This window comes from Thunnus albacares, chromosome 6, assembly GCF_914725855.1.
Source record: "Thunnus albacares chromosome 6, fThuAlb1.1, whole genome shotgun sequence".
Taxonomy (NCBI): Eukaryota; Metazoa; Chordata; class Actinopteri; order Scombriformes; family Scombridae; genus Thunnus; species Thunnus albacares.
Genome location: NC_058111.1, coordinates 14,041,467 through 14,062,899, shown reverse-complemented (window position 1 = coordinate 14,062,899; position 21,433 = coordinate 14,041,467). Strand labels below are relative to the sequence as shown.

The window sequence follows — 21,433 nt, the reverse complement described above, 5'->3', positions numbered from 1 at the left end:
AAGAGGCACTAACTAAGGGTAAGGCTTCCTTAAGCAACCTAGTTGGGATAGGGTCTAAGAGACAGGTTGATGGTTTAGCTGAACAAATCATTGAGGTTCAGGAAAGTTGACTGGAGAAAAACAGTCCAAACATATCTCAGGTTTTACAGCTTTTTCTAAGGTTCCTGTGTTTGGGATAAATCAGTGCCTGTTGAGGGCAGGAGGTGGTGAATTTTGTCTTTTGGTTGCCAAATACTATTATAACTACACTAACATCATATCAGTAACATCTATCATTATGTGCACTGGGTTGCAAGTTAATAATTCAACTAAATCAAGCGTCACTTCAGTGACGTCTGCTGTTATGTGCACCGGGTTGCCAAATACTATTATAACAAGCTACTAAAACAACTAATCTAACATCACTTCAGTAATGTCTGCTGTTACATGCACCGGTTTGCAAGCTAATAAAACAACTCATCTAACATCACTTCAGCAATGTCTGCTGCTCGGGTTGCCAAATACTATTATAACTACACTAACATCATATCACTCGTTATATTGTTATGTGCACCGGGTTGCAAGTAACTAATACTAAGTCAAATGTCACTTTGATAACGTCTGTGGTTACTAATACAACTAATCTAATGTCACTTCAGTATCATCTGCTGTTCTGATCTGCTGCACCGGTTTGCAAGCTACTAATACAACTTATCTAATGTCACTTCAGTAACGTCTGCCATTACATGCACCAGGTTGCAAGTTCCTAATACAACTAATTTAACGTTACTTCAGTATTGTCTGCTGTTACATGCACCGGTTTGCAAGCTACTAATACAACTAATCTAACGTTACTTCAGTAATGTCTGCTGTTACATGCACCAGGTTTGCAGGCTACTAATACAACTAATCTAAAGTCACTTCAGTAACATCTGCCGTTACATATACCAGGTTGCAAGTTCCTAATACAACTAATCTAAGGTCACATCAGTATTGTCTGCTGTTATGTGCACCAGGTTGCCAAATACTATTATAACTACTCTTACATCATTTCAGTAACATCTATTGTTACGTGCACCAGGTTGCAAGTTACTAATACTAACTCAAGCATCACTTCGGTAACGTCTGCCGTTGCATGCACCAGATTGCAAGTTACTAATATAACTACTCTAATGTCACTTCAGTATTGTCTGCCATTACACGTACCATGTTGCAAGTTAATAATAGCACTAATCTAACATCATTTCGTAACTTCCATCGTTATACGCACCTGGTTGCCGATTACTAATAAAACAGATCTAAAGTCATTTCAGTAACATCTGCCGTTACAAGCAACAGGTTGCGAGTTTATCAACACCAACACCAGCAGCTGTCAGCGCCCCCTGCCATCCAGCTGCAGCAATCTCAACAGCCAGCCTTATCAGGGGAACCTGGCACCGGGATGCCAGCGCCCCCCTGCCCCCACTTCCAGTTACCGCAAAAGCCAACGCAAGTCAGGGCATCTGGCGTCGGGATGTTAGCACCCTCTGCCGCCCACTTCCAGCAACCTCAAAAGCCGGCTTTAGTCAGGACATCTGGCACCGGGATGCCAGTGCCCCCCACCATCCAGCTGTGACAATCTCAACAGCCAGCCTTATCAGGGAAACCTGGCACCGGGATGCCAGCACCCCCCTGCCGCCCACTTCCAGTTACCGCAGTAGCCAACTCGAGTCAGGGCATCTGTCACCAGGATGCCAGCGCCCCCTACCGCCTTCTTCCAGCAACTTCAGCAGCTGGCTTTAGTTAGGGCATCTGGCACCGAGTTGCCAGCCCCCCCTGCTGCCCACTCCCAGCAACCACAGCAGAAATGCCCAGACAACACCAACTCTATATAAGTGCTGTTCTTTCTGCCAGTTTTTGGAGGTTTCCATGGTAGATGATGATTCTCCTCCAAATGGCCGACCGAGATCACACAGTTGCAAAAAATTCTTTAAAACATCTCCAGTTGTTCATTAGATCTACCCAGCGTCACTGCTTCACAACAAATACAGCATAACCTACCCATCGTTCGATCTCGTCACCGTGACAGTTTCATTACCTACGCCCCTTCCGCGATTGCCATCAAAACGCATACCATCCATGTTTATGCGAGTGGCATCGACTCTTCTCTAATCTCCTAACTGACAGCCAGGCCTGGTCTCAAACCATTCTCATTTAATTTCACTTGTCATAGAACTTTATCACCAAGAGTGAGCTAAAAATCCGCGCTGCCTTCCTCTTACTGCCGACTTGCTGTCAGTCAGCATTCACATCATCTGCTCCAGATATTGCAATCCTCACATTGCTCGTAATTTAGAACTCATGTTCTCACTTGCATTCTTTGGTTTGCTCATATGCTCCGAATTCACTGCCTCAACTCTTCACTCTGACCCAAGCTGCCACGCCTGCTTTTCAGGCTTATCTTAATTCTCAGATGACACCGTCTCCCTCTCTCTCAACCCAACCGGTCAAGGCAGATGGCCGCCGACCTAGAGCCCGGTTCTGTTCGAAGTTTGCAAGTGCTTGCTCATGGGGAAATGTTGGGTCTCCACAAATTAAGAGTATGGTCTTGACCTGCTCTATACGAAACACGCCATGAGATAACTTAGCTGTGATTTGGCACCATCAAAAAAAAAAATTAACCTGACTACTCAAAACAAACTGAAATAGATCAATCCGGTCAGCCATCCCTAATTTTACTTCAAAGTTCAATCTCTGCTAATCCTTCCGAGACCAACGCAAAATACTTGCGATTCCAATTTATTTTGCCGGACACTCCTTCAGGATCAGAGCCGCCACTTCAGCCTTCATACAGTCCATACATAGTAATTGGAGGTTTCTGGGGGTCCGCTGTTGCCCGGGTGCTGCGGCAGATTCCCCACAAGGACTATGCATATCAAATGTTTTCCTTAATAAATCATCCAAACGCATCTTGTTGATGTTGTGGTCCTTGCTAGTGAATCACCTATGAAACAGATTTCAAATATTGTTGTCATTGTGCCATTATGTCATTATTGTCATTAATGGGTACAAAATTATTTAAAATCAATTCCACATACAAAAACGAAACATGTACAGACATATACATATCACATAACCACAAGAGTCTGCACCAGTCTGCACCATGGTCACCATTTTTCAACAGTGGGCCTATGCAGCATTTAGTAGGATTTTACCAATGTTCTCTATCTTGCCAAATAATTTACACATATAATTTGTTTATGGTGAAAATAACTGACAACCACTTACACAATAACATCATTTTCAGTATCCCAAGTCATTTATTATTACTGCAGTATTTACCTGCTTGCAGTGCTGTACTCCACAAGCTTTCTTGACCTTGCTTTATTTAACATCCTCCAAAAATGTGGCTGTTCTATCACCTTTTGCATCTTGGTTCAAATTTCTCTCCTGAGCAGCAAAGTTGATTTATTATATAGATCAATGTACTTTTCCAAACAATTGAAACTCAGTAGCTTTTTAAGCTTTTGTCAAGTATGTGATGTGTCACATATGTGAGTTGGCCAAATTGTACAGTTTTTAGGGGCCTCAGAAAATAAAAATGCTTTGATTCTATATTGTATAACACACACAGTACTTTATGGGTGTGCACTGAATGTAGCAATAACCTTACCAATGTAAGATTGTTGTGCCCTGTGGGAAATAAATCACCCTTTTATGAAGGGAGCACGTTCTCCTGCATCTGACACAGTTGTTATAAGTGCTGCATCCTTGTCTCTCTTAAAAAATGCAGAGCAAACATGTATGAGCTGGAAAGATCCATGCTCTTATATTTGTCTGTTCTCTACTTGAACGCAGCTTCTGGCTGTGAACTGCTCGGCAGGTTTGATATGCCAAGTTTGTTCAAGCAGGGAGACATAATGATCGGGGGGATTTTCCCAGTTTTGAACAAAGATATAAGCAGCACTTCTACATTTGATAGGGACCCACCTGGAATGAAGTGCACAGGGTAAGTTTAAACAGATCTGAGTTTTTTATACTTCATACAGTCTCCTCTAATATTATCTTAAAATTGTAATCTCATATGTACATGTAGCATCGCTTTTATTTTACAACCTATTGCAATACCTTTTTAGATTTGACCTGCGAGCCTTTCGATGGACCCAAGTGATGATATTTGCAATTGAAGAAATCAACAAAGATCCTGCTCTCCTGCCAAACATATCGCTTGGCTATAGGATTCTTAACTCTTGTGCATCTCCCACAAATACTTTACGTGCTGCACTAACTCTGTCTAGTAGACCAGAAGAGACAGACTCAACTTCTCCTTGTCCTCCAGTAATATCTGCCCTCATAGCTGAGGCCGGATCATCTCAATCTTTAGCTTTGGCTGGAATGCTTGGACCATTTCAAGTGCCAATAGTAAGAAATAATTTAGATGTTTTATTTCAATATTGTTCTGTAATAATTGATGATTTTCAAGTGCTTGTTATGACATTTTGTAAGACCTCTATTGGTGTTTTTTATTTTTATTTTTTTACAGGTAAGTTACTTCGCAACATGTGCCTGTCTGAGTAACAGAGCTAAATATCCTACTTTTTTTCGAACAATCCCCAGCGACTATTTCCAGGCAAAAGCTCTGGCTGCACTGGTCAAACATTTTGGCTGGCAGTGGATTGGAGCCATACATTCAGACAATGACTATGGGCGGAATGGGATCCTGGCTTTTACCGAAGAGGTTAAAAAGCTTGGGGTTTGTGTTGCATTTGTTGGGACAATTCTACGGACATACTCTATGGATAAAATACTGGATGTTGTGGAACTGATTAAGCAGTCAACTGTCAAAGTCATTCTTGCTTTTGTTCCTGAGGGTGACTTTTATCCTTTGATGAAAGAGGTTGTGAAACAGAACATTACAGGAATTCAGTGGATTGGCAGTGAGGCCTGGATAACAGCTTCTCGACCCTCCACCTCAGAAATCTACCAAGCTTTTGGAGGAGCCCTTGGATTCGTGGTGAAGAAAATGGCTATTCCAAACCTAAAACCATTCCTTACAGGCATAAGCCCTTATACTGATCCACATGCAGCATTTGTGAGGGATTTCTGGGAGAATATAGTGGGCTGTAGACCTGCTTTACCTGGGGAACACATAGGTTCTGAGGCAACAAATGAAATATGCACAGGCAATGAGACATTAATGAATTCCCAGGATGTGTTCTTCAATGTCACACAGCTCAGAGTTTCTTATAATGTGTATAAAGCAGTTTATGCAATTGCACATGCTCTTCACCAGCTTGTATTTTGCCAACCAGTTGGAGAAAAAACAGTGAGCCCATGTTTGAACATATCAGAAATTCAGCCCAAAAAGGTGAGAAATAGTGCAAGTAATCGTTAGCAACACATAAGTACAAATAAACATTTTATTTACCTGTATAGAAATTATCTTGTTAATGTGAACAAAAACATAAAAATGTCTAACAGATAATCTGTTTTGCTTTTCACTTTTCTGTTCTCAGGTCACTGATCACCTACAAAGGGTGAATTTTAGGAATCAGTTTGGGGATAATGTATTCTTTGATGAGAACGGCGACCCTCCTGCTTCTTATGATGTTATTAACTGGCAGCTGAGAGATGGGCAGGTGCAACATGTGACTTTGGGTCATTTTGCCTCTGCTGCTAACGGTGATTATGAGCTCAGCATCCAGGAGGAAGAGATAGTGTGGAGAACTGGAAAACTGGTAATCAAGGAGAATTTTTTCATGCACCAAGCTTGTTGTTTATCAACTATGTGTCTTGTTGAAACATTAGATCAGTATGACATGTTTTGGGCTGCACTATAATTAGTATTGTTTGTTTTTCTTTATTTCTCAGGTTCCGACATCAGTGTGCTCTAATGTTTGTCCAATAGGAACCAGGAAAGCTCAAATTAAGGGAAAACCCACCTGCTGTTTTGACTGCATCCCATGTGCTGACAGAACTATAGCCAATTCAACAGGTAGAGACATGTATCCACAGCATGTGTGCTATACTAAACCAAACATGTGCAATCCAGTGTCATTGCATGTATTTAATGTTTACCATCTCCATATTAAAAATATCAGTGTCAGTTTAACTAGATTCATTATTAAATATAATGCTTTTCAATTGCATTTGGTAGCTTTTCCTGCAAATGTGAGATCCAGATGCAGAACTCATACATTCAGTTCATGTTCAACAGGCGCAGCAGATTGCACACCCTGTCCACAGGAATACTGGTCCAATGACAGGAAAAACAAGTGCATTCCTAAAACTATTGAGTTCCTGACATATTATGAACCGATGGGAATAGCTCTCACAGTTGTGTCCCTGCTAGGAGCCACTCTGTCACTGGCCACAATGACCATCTTTATCCACTCCAGAGACACCCCTGTGATAAAGGCCAGCAACTCTGAGCTGAGCTGTTTTTTGTTGTTTTCTCTTTTTTTGTGTTTTCTCTGTCCCCTCACTTTCATCGGCAGACCCACGGTCTGGACTTGCATGCTGCGCCACACAGCTTTTGGAGTGACATTTGCACTCTGTATTTCCTGTGTCTTGGGAAAGACTATTGTTGTGGTTACAGCTTTCAAAGCCACGGTTCCTGGCAGCAAAGTTGCAGGAAAGTTTGGTCCTTCACAGCAACGGATCATAGTTTGCTCATGCACTTTAATTCAGATAGTAATATGTGTGTTGTGGCTAAAGTTAAACCCACCTTTCCCAGACATGGTTTTCAGATACAGCAATAAGAAGATTGTTTTAGAGTGCAACACTGGCTCTGAGGCTGCTTTCTATGCAGTGCTGGGGTACATAGGGCTTCTTGCAATAATATGTTTGATCCTGGCATTTCTTGCAAGAAAGTTGCCTGATAACTTTAATGAAGCCAAATTTATCACCTTTAGCATGCTGATATTCTGTGCTGTCTGGATCACCTTTATCCCAGCATATGTCAGCTCTCCTGGAAAGTTCACTGTAGCTGTGGAGATATTTGCAATTTTGTCCTCAGCATATGGTTTATTAATTTGCATTTTTGCACCTAAATGTTACATAATATTGATAAAGCCAGAGAGAAATACCAAGAAGCATGTTATGGGAAAAAATCAGAACAAATGACTATGATTTCTTAGTTTTAATGGATGATGTTACCATACCTGCTAACTTTTATGTAATATATTACAGTATGTGAATAGTAAGCAAGATGATGTAACATTTCTGACATTTAATTTATAAATCTTCTCTATATAAAATATGATATTAATGAGGCAACAGATTTACTCTAGGTAAAAAACCATGGGTTACTTCATATTTATTATTTTTACTGGATAATTTACTCATAAATGATGAATGATAATTGTGGATTGCATATTGTTTACTGACTCATTGTAATAATAATTTTTAAATAAATCATTAAATTATTTGTTATTTTTTCATACCAGCATTGTTTTAAACAAAGTTGTATTTTTTTATGATGTGCAGTATAATGTTTTTCCCAACATGTTGCAGTGCTGATATCTGGGGACACACTGTGATTAATTAAATGTATATATACATTTAATTGTCAGAGGTCTGGCTCAGTAATTAAGAGAAATCATTATATTATTGGGCTTCAATTCATTTAACTTCATTTCATCTATTTTTGGTCCTTTCACAACTAAATGACAATCTTTATTTACATTGGAACTTTGTAAATCTTGCATTGCCAGTGACATACAATACATTTGTCTCATCATATAGTTATATAAGTGGACAAACACACTTTTTACAAGGTACTGCATTTGAAATATAAATAAAATGAACATGGTTTCTTTGGATAGTCTAGATATTTAATATCATTATCAGAAATAATATATAAATAATATAATTCATATATAACTGTGTAAACAGCAAGAAAACACGGGAGGGTAAAGCCAGACGTTGTCTATCATATAATCATAATATACTCACAGTCACATACTGTATTTGAAGACCTTAATTAACAGTTGTAACTAGGCCACAGCCACTCACAGAAGATATTTATCACCACACATTTGTGGACATGTACACATCAAGTTTGTATAAAATATTTTACTATTTTTATATTATTTAAATACAGTATTAAAGATAACAAGTGTGATTTATGTTTTGAAGCACAGTTTCACATGGTGTCAGTTTTAATCATTTACATAAATGTAGAACCAAGTGTTGCCCAGCAGATGTCACCATGTTAAATATACCATTGCTTGAAAAAACCATTCAGGTATGCCGATCAGATGTATTTTTTTCCCACTGACAACTGGTTTAGAGCTCATGTATTATTAAAGGTGCATATGTTAGTTATCAGTCCAACATTGATTAATAAAGATCAAATACTGTATCAGTCATTTTAGCACAGCTCCATCTAAATTCATTATATTTTATGCATGGCTTCAAATGTTTGTTAGTCATGCATGCAGAGTCATACAGAGCATTAGTTTATGTTTTCATCAATGATAAGTCATTATCCTTATTATAAACTGTTACGCTGGCATTAGCACCCTACCCAGATGGTTTTCATACTGGGATAACCAAACCTCCCTCTGGGGGATACTGTGATATAAAGACCACCTGTCACATCATCTGTTTCTGAAAAGACCTCACACTCTAATCAACCAACTAGCCTAAAATTCACAACTCACACAGTGCCCACTCTCAGACCCCTTATCACCTATGAAACAGATTTCAAATATTGTTGTCATTGTGCCATTATGTCATTATTGTCATCAGTGAGTACAGAATTATTTAAAATCAATTCCACATACAAAAAAGAGACATGTACAGACATATACATATCACATAAACACAAGAGTCTGCACCAGTCTGCACCACGATCACCATATTTCAACAGTAGACCTATGCAGCATTTAGTAGGATTTTACCAATGTTCTCTATCTTGCCAAATAATTTACACATATAATTTGTTTATGGTGAAAATAACTGAAAACCACTCACACAATAACATCATTTTCAGTATCCCAAGTCATTTATTATTACTGCAGTATTTACCTGCTTGCAGTGCTGTACTCCACAAGCTTTCTTGACCTTGCTTTATTTAACATCCTCCAAAAATGTGGCTGTTCTATCACCTTTTGCATCTTGGTTCAAATTTCTCTCCTCAGCAGCAAAGTTGATTTATTTTAAAGATAAATGTACCTTTCCAAACAATTTAAGCTCAGTAGCTTTTTAAGCTTTTGTCAAGTATGTGATGTGTCACATATGTGAGTTGGCCAAATTTTACAGTTTTTAGGGGCCTCAGAAAATAAAAATGCTTTGATTCTATATTGTATAACACACACAGTACTTTATGGGTGTGCACTGAATGTAGCAATAACCTTACCAATGTAAGATTGTTGTGCCCTGTGGGAAATAAATCACCCTTTTATGAAAGGAGTACGTTCTCCTGCATCCGACACAGTTGTTATAAGTGCTGCATCCTTGTCTCTCTTAAAAAATGCAGAGCAAACATGTATGAGCTGGAAAGATCCATGCTTTTATATTTGTCTGTTCTCTACTTGAACGCAGCTTCTGGCTGTGAACTGCTCAGCAGGTTTGATATGCCAAGTTTGTTCAAGCAGGGAGACATAATGATCGGGGGGATTTTCCCAGTTTTGAACAAAGATATAAGCAGCACTTCTACATTTGATAGGGACCCACCTGGAGTGAAGTGCGCAGGGTAAGTTTAAACAGATCTGAGTTTTTCATGCTTCATACAGTCTCCTCTAATATTATCTTAAAATTGTAACCTCATATGTACATGTAGCATCGCTTTTATTTTACAACCTATTGCAAAACCTTTTTAGATTTGACCTGCGAGCCTTTCGATGGACCCAAGTGATGATATTTGCAATTGAAGAAATCAACAAAGATCCTGCTCTCCTGCCAAACATATCGCTTGGCTATAGGATTCTTAACTCTTGTGCATCTCCCACAAATACTTTACGTGCTGCACTAACTCTGTCTAGTAGACCAGAAGAGACAGAGTCAACTTCCCCTTGTCCTCCAGCAATATCTGCCCTCATAGCTGAGTCTGGATCATCTCAGTCTTTAGCTTTGGCTGGAACCCTTGGACCATTTCAAATGCCAGTTGTAAGAGATTATTTAGATGTTTTATTTCATTATTGTTCTGTGATATTTGTTGATTTTCAAATGCTTGTTGTGACATTTCATAAGACTTCTATTGGTGTTTTTTCTTTCAGGTAAGTTACTTCTCAACATGTGCCTGTCTGAGTAACAGAGCTAAATATCCTACTTTTTTTCGAACAATCCCCAGCGACTATTTCCAGGCAAAAGCTCTGGCTGCACTGGTCAAACATTTTGGCTGGCAGTGGGTTGGAGCCATACAGTCAGACAATGACTATGGGAGGAATGGGATCCTGGCTTTTACTGAAGAGGTTAAAAAACTTGGGGTTTGTGTTGCATTTGTTGGGACAATTCTACGGACATACTCTATGGATAAAATACTGGATGTTGTGGAACTGATTAAGCAGTCAACTGTCAAAGTCATTCTTGCTTTTGTTCCTGAGGGTGACTTTTATCCTTTGATGAAAGAGGTTGTGAAACAGAACATTACAGGAATTCAGTGGATTGGCAGTGAGGCCTGGATAACAGCTTCTCGACCCTCCACTTCAGAAATCTACCAAGCTTTTGGAGGAGCCCTTGGATTTGTGGTGAAGAAAATGGCTATTCCAAACCTAAAACCATTCCTTACAGGCATAAGCCCTTATACTGATCCAGGTGCAGCATTTGTGAGGGATTTCTGGGAGAATATAGTGGGCTGTAGACCTGCTGTACCTGGGGAACACACAGGTTCTGAGGCAACAAATGAAATATGCACAGGCAATGAGACATTAATGAATTCCCAGGATGTGTTCTTCAATGTCACACAGCTCAGAGTTTCTTATAATGTGTATAAAGCAGTTTATGCAATTGCACATGCTCTTCACCAGCTTGTATTTTGCCAACCAGTTGGAGAAAAAAGAGTGAGGCCATGTTTGAACATATCAGAAATTCAGCCCAAAGAGGTGAGAAATAGTGCAAGTAATCGTTAGCAACACATAAGTACAAATAATCATTTTATTTACCTATATAGAAATAATCTTGTTAATGTGAACAAAAACATAAAAATGTCTAACAGATAATCCGTTGTTTTGCTGTTCTCAGGTCACTGATCACCTACAAAGGGTGAATTTTAGGAATCAGTTTGGGGATAAGGTGTTCTTTGATGAAAACGGCGACCCTCCTGCTTCTTATGATGTTATTAACTGGCAGCTGAGAGATGGGCAGGTGCAACATGTGACTTTGGGTCATTTTGCCTCTGCTGCTAACGGTGATTATGAGCTCAGCATCCAGGAGGAAGAGATAGTGTGGAGAACTGGAAAAATGGTAATCAAGGAGAATTTTTTCATGCACCAAGCTTGTTATTTATCAACTATGTATCTTGTTGAAACATTAGATCAGTATGACATTTTTTGGGCTGCACTATACTTATATTGTATAAGCTTTTTTAATTTTTTTTTTATTTCTCAGGTTCCGACATCAGTGTGCTCTAATGTTTGTCCAATAGGAACCAGGAAAGCTCAAATTAAGGGAAAACCCACCTGCTGTTTTGACTGCATCCCGTGTGCTGACGGAACTATAGCCAATTCAACAGGTAGAGACATGTATCCACAGCATGTGTGCTATACTAAACCAAACATGCACAATCCAGTGACATTGCATGTATTTAATGTTTACATCTCCATATTAAAAATATCAGTGTCAGTTTAACTAGATTCATTATTAAATATAATGCTTTTCAATTGCATTTGGTGGTATAATTTCCTGCAAATGTGAGATCCAGATGCAGAACTCATACATTCAGTTCATGTTCAACAGGCGCAGCAGATTGCACACCCTGTCCACAGGAATACTGGTCCAATGACAGAAAAGACAAGTGCATTCCTAAAACTATTGAGTTCCTGACATATTATGAACCGATGGGAATAGCTCTCACAGTTGTGTCCCTGCTAGGAGCCACTCTGTCGCTGGCCACGATGACCATCTTTATCCGCTCCAGAGACACCCCTGTGATAAAGGCCAGCAACTCTGAGCTGAGCTGTTTTTTGCTGTTTTCTCTTTCTTTGTGTTTTCTCTGTCCCCTCACTTTCATCGGCAGACCTACAGTCTGGACTTGCATGCTGCGCCACACAGCTTTTGGAGTGACATTTGCACTCTGTATTTCCTGTGTCTTGGGAAAGACTATTGTTGTGGTTACAGCTTTCAAAGCCACGGTTCCTGGCAGCAAAGTTGCAAGAAAGTTTGGTCCTTCACAGCAACGGATCATAGTTTGCTCATGCACTTTAATTCAGATAGTAATATGTGTGTTGTGGCTAAAGTTAAACCCACCTTTCCCAGACATGGTTTTCAGATACAGCAATAAGAAGATTGTTTTAGAGTGCAACACTGGCTCTGAGGCTGCTTTCTATGCAGTGCTGGGGTACATAGGGCTTCTTGCAATAATATGTTTGGTCCTGGCATTTCTAGCAAGAAAGTTGCCTGATAACTTTAATGAAGCCAAATTTATCACCTTTAGCATGCTGATATTCTGTGCTGTCTGGATCACTTTTATCCCAGCATATGTCAGCTCCCCTGGAAAGTTCACTGTAGCTGTTGAGATATTTGCAATTTTGTCTTCAGCATATGGTTTATTAATTTGCATTTTTGCACCTAAATGTCACATAATATTGATAAAGCCAGAGAGAAATACCAAGAAGCATATTATGGGAAAACTATGATTTCTTAATTGATGACACTGTCCTGCATACTTTTATGTAACGTACTGTTTATGTAACTGTATGTGAGTGAAGCGAGATGATGTAATGTTTGATATAATACAGAGTCTGCATCCATAAGTATGACAAATGTTCCATATTTAAAAAAAACTAACATCTTTTTTTTTCTTTTTTAATATATAGTCTCTATCATCCTTAAAATGATGATAGTAAAAAAATGTTTATAAACTTTGAGACTCAAATTACATTCATATTAGTGCCAATAAAAAAATAATAATAAAAATTAAAAAACTCTGTCATTGTCTGTGAGTGTTTATTATCATCATTTAGAGTGACAAATACAATTTTTAAATTAAATATTACAGACATACGGACAACACAGTGCTCTATGCTGATAGTTTAGAGAGATGTTCTGCAAAAGTAAAAGCTATATATAGCTTATAATATAAACTCAAATAACTCAATTTAATCATTGTGTTTGTATGTGTTTATAGAATTTTACAATTAGAACGTTTTAACTAAGTTTCAACATACAGTAAATATTTGCATCATTATAGAACGGTTTGTATGGTGGCCCTGAGAGCTTAACGCACTGCAAATTAAAAAAAACACATCCACATAGACAAAATACAAACAAATTAAGAAACATCTTCATCACTTTGACAACATGCTGCAAATTCAGACACAATACAATACAGACAATACAACACATTACAATAACGCGCTGCAAATACAGACAACACATTACAGAAATGCTCTGCAAAAGACACAACAGATAAATATACACATTACATAAACACAACAGAAGTGTTTCCAAAGTGATGAACACATCTGGACATGCTTGTTGTTGCCATGGTTCATGACTCATGGTGTTATTGAAGTGAGCTATCTAAATGAGCTAAAATATTAGTGTTTTTGGTTTATTTTAATATTGTGATTGCATGTCCACACACATTTGTCACTTTTAAGTGTCTTCTGGAAACACTTCTGTTATTTTTATTTATTGTGTATATTTATCTGTTGTGTCTTTATTTGCAGCGCATTTCTGTAATGTGTTGTGTTGTTTGTATTGTGTTGTGTTGTCTGAATTTGCAGCGTGTTTTCTAAATGTTGCACGTATTGACAAATTGGTGAAGATATTTTCTTAATTTGCTGTTGATGCAGTGCACTGAGGTCTCAGGGCCACCATAAGTTTGTGAAGTGAAAACATGTTTACCCTGTACTTCAGCAAACGTATTTCAAAAAGGATAGCCTTATTGCATTTCCAGCATAAATCTTTAATAGTTCATATAACATAAAGTCATTTCTTACAAATTACTTTATTATACATGTAAATTCTATTTTAACACATGTAATGTGCTGTCATTTTCATTTGTGCATCATTTTCTTCTTGGAGTTTTCTTCTGGTTTCAGAATTATGATATAGCACTTTGGAGCAAAAATGCAAAAAAGGAGACCAAAGCTCGAAGTTAAAATAGCAAAGACGTGGACAGCCACCGTGTACTTCCCAGCTGTGCTCACATAAACTGGAATAAAAGTAATCCACACTGCAAAGAATATCAGCATGCTGAAGGTGATGAACTTTGCCTCGTTAAAATTATCAGGCAACTTCCGAGCCAGAAAAGCCATTAAGAAGCACATACAGGCCAGGATGCCGATGTATCCAAGAACGCACCAGAAGCCAACCTCTGAGCCAGTAACGCACTCGATGATGATGGTAGCACTATGGTAATCCGTATTATTGTGGGCATGAGGTGGACTGCTGATCAGCCAGATAAGACAGATTATTACCTGATCAATGGGGAAAACAGCAAGATGTTTATTTTAATCAGCACAGTTGAAAAGATATTTATAAATTGCTGATTTTCGGATAGTATTTTTACCTGGACAGCTGTTCCTAAAAACACACTGGCTCTCTGCTGTTTTGGTCCAAACCATTTCATGACATTACTTCCTGGCAGTGTGGACCTAAAGGCCATTAGGACCACCCCTGTCTTGGCCAGGAGGCATGAAATGCAGAGGGCAAAACTGATCCCAAATGCTGGGTACCTGAAGCGGCAAAGCCAGTCTGAGGGCTCTCCGATGAACAACAGGCCAACAAGGAAACATACGGCAAGAAACACCAAGAAAAGGAAGCTCAATTCCATGTTGTTTGCCCGAACCAATGGTGTGTCTTTATACATGAAGAATAGGGCAAGGATGGAGAGGGAAATGCAAGCTCCAAGGACAGATACCACACACAGCACAATACCCATTATTTCATGGTAAGAAAGGAACTCAATTGTCTTTGGGATACAGAGATCTCTGGCTTTATTGGACCATCTGTCCTCTGAGCAGCGTGAGCATTCTAAAGAATCTGGAGAGAGAAAAGGACATTTTAATGTAGAGACTCTACCTTTAGATTAATACATGTCAATCTGTATTTATATAATTTAGGGGAATGTGTTAAAAAATGAAAGAACTCAACACACCATTTTCATAACTAACTTCTCCCTCAGCACAGGGGACACAGTCAAAACAGCAGATGGGTTCCCCCTTCCTCCTGGCGATGCGGGAACCTGGAGGACAAGTGTCACTGCAAACAGACCGGGAAGCCTGAGAGGCAGAGTTCAGCCACTCAGAAAGACACTGATTTCAATCAATGTGACTATACACTTCTGTCCCTGCAGTAGTGTAGTGTAGTTCAGATACAGACTCAAAGTGATGATAATTATGTGAACTAAAGAGGGAGAAACTAAGTGTGACCTATTGATGATCTGTTACAACTACAACTGAAGACAATTAAGTGGTCATAATTTTATAAAAGAATTAACAAGATAATTACGAGGCAGTAATTGTGTAACAATCCAGTTACACAATAAGTGAATTATTTTCATTACCAGATGATTACCAGAGCACTCAGTTTATCATCATCCAATCCCCAAAAACATAATATCATAATATGTAGCAGTATTTCTTTCTTGTAATTGTGATTACTGTATTTCTGACATATTCTTCGTAGCAAGTCTAATGAAATTAATAGCTGTGTTTGCCCTACAAATGTGATATAAATAGCATTAATACATGTATAAATTACCATAATGAAAATTATTTGCAAAATACAATTTTTTGTAATCACCTCTGCAATTACCCATTCACAAATGTGGGTATTAAAATGGTTATTGCAACTAAATGCAAATTGTTATCAGAATATTAGGTTATTAATGTGGTTCATGTTTACAGCATTCATATGAAATTTCAGCTTGAGTAGGTTATACTTCTCTTTGAACTCTTTCAGGGGGTACCTACATGTTTAACAATACATTATATTGCACAGTAATAAGAGCAGATTGGCTGATGTGTTGATCAACAGTACATACAACAGTCTAAGGGGTGAACATGGCCTCAAGCCTGTTTGCAGAGAACACACCTTCTTCCCAACAGGCCACTGAATCACTGAGTCATTTATCACCAGGCTGTATCCATCAGGCAATGAGGCATCATAGAAGCCTACTTTAACCAAATGTAGTGAGCCATCAGGCATCCTCTGCCAGTTAAGGAGATCATAGTAAGCGATGGGGTCACCATTTTGATCAAAGCTGACTTTTTCTCCAAGTGCAGAAAAATTTGTATGCTTCATGTAGTGGATGAGCTGAGAGAAGATGAAAACAGGTTAACTAAACACAAACTATGGTGAATTTTACTTCTTTCTCAGCCTTTTAAAAAAATCTACTGATCCTGAGAATATCTCTTACCTGCCAAGATTGAAAATTCTTAGGGTCTGCACAGGTGCCGTTAAGGAAAGGCCCCTGTCCAATTATGCAGTCACTCATATCTTGCAATGCATGGGCTACAAGATACACAGCCTTGTAAACATTATATGACACTCTTAGCTGTGTTACATCAGAATAAGGAGAGTAAACATCCTTTAAATCCTCCGTCCCTTTACATGGACATCTGTCTAGGTATTTGTCGACCCCGTGAGAGTGGCTGTTCACGGACCCATTTAGCCGACAGTTAAACATCTCTTCCCAAAATTCTGCCAGGTAAGCTGAGTCATGTATGTACGATGGTCTGAGACTGATGAGGTGTTGCTTCAACCCTGGAATTGCTTCTGCCCTCCGGATAGCAAATCCTAATGTTCCCGTCAGGAGATCTCCAAATTTTTCCCAGAGTGATTTGGCAGTGGACCAGGCCTCACTGGCAATCCACTGCAGGTCGGTTATGTTTCGACGTCTGATTTCTCTCAGAATGGTCTGAAGCTCTGATTCACTAGAAAAGTTAATGATGACCTTGGAGGATGCCACCTAAACAGTGAAAATGTAATTATTGTTAATACTGATGACAACAACTGACATGATGAGACAATCCAGTACATGCAAGCCCTTCTGTGAATTTGAGAAATTACTTAATGATACTTTTTAAGGACATAGTTTATAGTGCTGTTTTAAAAACACTGCAAACTATACAGTAAAGTCTGCATTTCCAAAAAACAGAAAGGAAAAAATGTGGCACTTTATGTCTAAAACAGAAAAATAATTAGCTCATGTGTGAATTTTATTTACAATCAATAGGCTGACAAATGTTACTGACTTTTTTTTGGGGGGAAAGACAGTGATGATGTTTTTTAGGTGGGTGCTTTACCCACATGAAATTCCGTGCAGGAGGATAACACCTGTTTCCTCTCATGATTATACATTATACAGTGCTGCAATGCAATAACATTGCATAGTAAGGCCTGATAAATGACGACAGAGTTGAATCAACATATTTCTGAAACAATCATAATATTTAACATTATAGGGTTCTGAAAGGTAGTATTTACTGCAGGAGTTTATATTATTTTTTCTACCCCTTGTATGCAAGAGAAATTTGCATTGACCCACAATACCTGAATATTATCAAGAAGCTCATCTACATCTTGCTGACTTAGTGCTACAGGGTAGAGGTGTGTGTAGGCAGCACACACACCATAGTGCACTGACTCCTGGAGGAAGAGCTGGATGGCAAAGCGAGCGTATTCAGATTTAGCTCCAATGACTCCCACCCAGGTCCAGCCGAAATAGCTAACCAAGCGCGCCAGGGCTCTGATCTGGAAGGCATCACTAGGCATGGTCCGCATGAATGTAGGGAACTCTCTTTGGTTACTCAGACAGCTGCAGGATGCAAAGTAGCTCACCTGGTATAATAGCAAACAATAGTTAACCCTCTGCACACTTTGGCTCACTCAAAAGGCTGTATCAAATTTCTCCAAACAATACCACCGTCTTTAAAAGCATTTAGTGGTGCAGAATTTCTGCTTCACTTGAATTTAAATGGCAGTTTGCAGTCTAGCAATTTAACTATCCAGCTGCTTACACTGTAAGCATAATAAATGATACATTTACAAATACAGCACTATATACTTGAAAGTCTACTCAACAGTAGCAAAATATATGGAAAAATGGCAAATGATTATACATGACAGGAGACTGATTTTACATGGCAAAACACATACTCTATAAATATTACCAAAATCAGAGTTTAGGCAGTCTCACCAGGGGGATGTGGAAAGAACCTAGATTTCTTAGCAGAGCCATAGACACCCCAGAGCCAGCATCTCCTATAATTACTGGGGACACAGCCTGGCTAACGGCACCACAGCCTAAATTAGAGTCAGTGTCTATCTCCAGACCTTTGCCCCTCTCTGGTTGACCGTTCACCAGTAGTAAAGATGCTTTCAGAGACGCAGGTATGTTGTCACCGCTGTCACGGATGTGGAAACCCAGCTTAAGGTGTGGCAGGAGGTTATTGCGCTGGTTGATCTCTTTGATTGCAAAAGTCATGGTCTGCATCCAGCGCAAGGCACGGGAGCTGAAACTGTAGTGAAAAGCAGTTAATCACACAGCAGCACAGATATAAACATTAACGTACTATAAATACAAATATAGTAAAATAAAATGTATGTGCTACACATGGATACTATTATAAGATGCATTCAAATATTTACTCACTACTTATATGTACTTAGTGTTGGTTTTGTTTTGTATGTTGGAAGAGAAGAAAGAGGACTGTAGTGCAGAGGGAATAAGCCCCCTATAACTACATCTCCATCTTCGTACAGATTATTTGTCTCCTCTTCCCCCATGAAAACGCAGTTATCCAGAGCAGCTGAGCCACTTTTGCCCCCAAAGAGAGAAAGCAACATAAGAAGTTTGGCAGCCACCAATGCCATGACTGGCCCAGGGCTTGAAGGAGAACTCCAGCTCAGTTTTGTTAAATAATTCAAAAGTTAAATATGAGCTGGCCTTTTCTGGTCACATACAAAGGAATATGATATTTCAGGACACAGCTGATTTATATACTGTTGTGAACACACATAACTCTGAGGGGACCGCCCAGATACAGGAGTTATGACATGATTAAAGACAACACCTCATGTTCTTGGTGCAGCATGAACATACAGCAAATGAAAAAAAATCATACAACAATCAGCACTTCAGGTTGTTTTCTTAGTGACATATGATTAAGTTTTCTGTTGTGTTTGATTAGTTGTGATGTAACAAAATAAGCTAATTAAACCATCAAGATCTGTTCTAAGACTATGGCATTTAACTTTTTCGAGTATTTTGTCAAACAAAATCACTCAACTCTAATCTTACACCCTGTCTGCAATGGCTGCATAGAGAAAGTCCACAAAGGATGCGTTCAGCCTAAGCAGGTAGTTCCAGGTCTGAAAAGTGAAGCCAATGCAGAGGTGCCTTAAACCTGCATTCTCTCTAATGGCCATCAGGTGGCGAGTCCACTGGCTCCAGAAGGAAGTCAGATTGCATAGAAGTCTATGGGAAATGATCCTACTTGATTTATTACCTCAGTAAAGGCTTTCCTAATGAATTTATGGTTTTAATTGCTAGTTTTCAGTCTTCTTCAATATAGCATGATGTTCATTTTGTATGTATGTATGATGATGATTAGGTAACATAGCTGTAGCTATTTCAGTGTGTTTTCAGTTCATGAAAGTTAACTGTAACATTTTGGTTGCCTTAAAAAAGTCTTGTTCAGCATTTGGTTGTACTAAAAGTCCCTCTAAGAAGTGGAATGTTCAGTTTTTACTGTTTTTAAGTACATTTTGTTTTAATGGTTTTAAGCCTGTTTTTCGCTAGTGAAAATAAGCATTAGCATTTTCACAGTTAACCATAGACTGTAAATGCACCGTGCTAACCAAGCTAGCAGCTAGCGTCAGCGTCAGCTCCACCCTCTTGTCCATATTTGGTCACTTCTCATCACTTCTGGCTCCAAATATCCAAGATGGCGACAGTCAAAATGCCAAACTCAAGGCTTCAAATGCAAATCCACAAACCAATGGGTGATGTCACGGTGGCTACGTCCATTATTTTTATACTGTCTATGGTTCAGCCACAGTACTGCTGTGTGGTCATTCATGTTTTGGCAATGTTTGTACGTCAAAATAACTGTAGTTACACAAGTACAAGGGAAGAAAATAGATATTAAGCCTTAAAAGATGCTTCAAATTGCATTGCACAATAGCATGAGCTGTTACACAGTAGACAGTTTTGACTTACTTGTAAAAGAACTAAAGTTCTTTGAGAATTTACAATGTAGTATAAAGCCAAGAGGTTGTGCACAATAAGCTAGCAAAGCTCTGTTAACAGACCTGGTTCCTGTGCATGCGCAGTGGTGTCTGCCATACAAGGTACTGTTCTCCGGAAGCTGAAAATGTGATGCTGTTAATAGTCTTTTGAGCCATTTCTAAACAACAGTACTGTTTGTACTACTACTGTTAATAGTAGTCTTTGGGGTGAAGGAACGTGTCACCCAGTGCATTGGTCTAGCTCATTGTCGTGTTTTTAAATGATTTTTTAGACAACAGCGAAGTTCTACGGCACCCAAAGAATATATCAGGTTTTAGATATTTATTGTTGGTTTAGCTCTGCTCATGAGATTTGTTGACAATAAGAAAAACATCACCAACCTTGTGCTTTAATGACATTACACAGGTGTTTTTGGAGTTTCCATTTTTTTGTTAGGCAGTATCTGCATTAGTGAACCTCAGGCAGCCAGGCAAATTAACTTTTCAGGCTTTCTTTCTTTCACTCTGTCTTTAATACCAGCGCTCAGGTCATCAATGTACAGACAAGGCTTGCAAAGAGAAGACAAAGAAGGGTAGTAAAAGTCCAATTTATATAGGTTCCACCTAACATCTGTTTCTACTCAAGTTTCTTGGTACATGAATCAATTTTGGCATAGAGTCAAAACACATGGTTTCTAGAAGTTACTCCACACATTTCCAGAATGTCCTGGCTTTGAGTCAACAGAAGCTGACATTCCTGAGAAGTGTCGTTTTCTATTCCAAGAAACTCAGAAACCCTTTTTGTGCCACATTTAAAAAGAATGCATCAATACATTTTGAACATACATGGTTATAAATTACACTATTTCAATGAGTGAGAGGTCTTTGCTGTTGTATTTTATCTCATTTGTATATATGGAGAACAAGAGGGGAGATAAAACACACCCCTGTGGAACACCGCTGATCAGGACAATCAGTGGAGGTGTTATTAATACAGACTCATTGGGGCCTCTCTCTCAGGAACTCTCTGATCCACAGTACAAGGTTGTTGCTGATGTTCAGGTCACACAGGTATCTAAGGAGAAGATGAGGCTGGACCGTATTAGAAGCAGAAGAGGAATACATAAAA

At 38.9% G+C, this 21,433-nt stretch overlaps 3 protein-coding genes across 3 annotated transcripts; 2 read left to right on the top strand and 1 right to left on the bottom strand.

Moving 5' to 3' along the window:
• The first annotated feature begins 3,863 nt into the window (after positions 1-3,863).
• Positions 3,864-7,083, top strand: LOC122983939 (extracellular calcium-sensing receptor-like). The gene is made up of 6 exons (XM_044354144.1): positions 3,864-3,967; positions 4,095-4,380; positions 4,502-5,326; positions 5,475-5,696; positions 5,830-5,953; positions 6,176-7,083. Exons 1-6 carry the CDS (start codon positions 3,879-3,881, stop codon positions 7,081-7,083), a joined length of 2,454 nt encoding a protein of 817 aa, XP_044210079.1. The 5' UTR covers positions 3,864-3,878.
• A 2,456-nt stretch (positions 7,084-9,539) lies between these two features.
• LOC122984184 (extracellular calcium-sensing receptor-like) lies at positions 9,540-12,758 on the top strand. Its single transcript, XM_044354514.1, has 6 exons — positions 9,540-9,658; positions 9,786-10,071; positions 10,182-11,006; positions 11,146-11,367; positions 11,512-11,635; positions 11,860-12,758. Exons 1-6 carry the CDS (start codon positions 9,540-9,542, stop codon positions 12,756-12,758), a joined length of 2,475 nt encoding a protein of 824 aa, XP_044210449.1.
• Positions 12,759-14,122: 1,364 nt separating this feature from the next.
• Positions 14,123-18,948, bottom strand: LOC122984183 (extracellular calcium-sensing receptor-like). The gene is made up of 8 exons (XM_044354513.1): positions 18,731-18,948; positions 18,272-18,593; positions 17,626-17,913; positions 16,490-17,041; positions 16,165-16,386; positions 15,227-15,350; positions 14,639-15,111; positions 14,123-14,546 (listed from the first exon to the last, which is right to left on the bottom strand). The coding sequence occupies exons 1-8, from the start codon at positions 18,946-18,948 to the stop codon at positions 14,124-14,126; spliced, it is 2,622 nt and encodes an 873-aa protein (XP_044210448.1). The 3' UTR covers position 14,123.
• Positions 18,949-21,433: the final 2,485 nt, after the last annotated feature.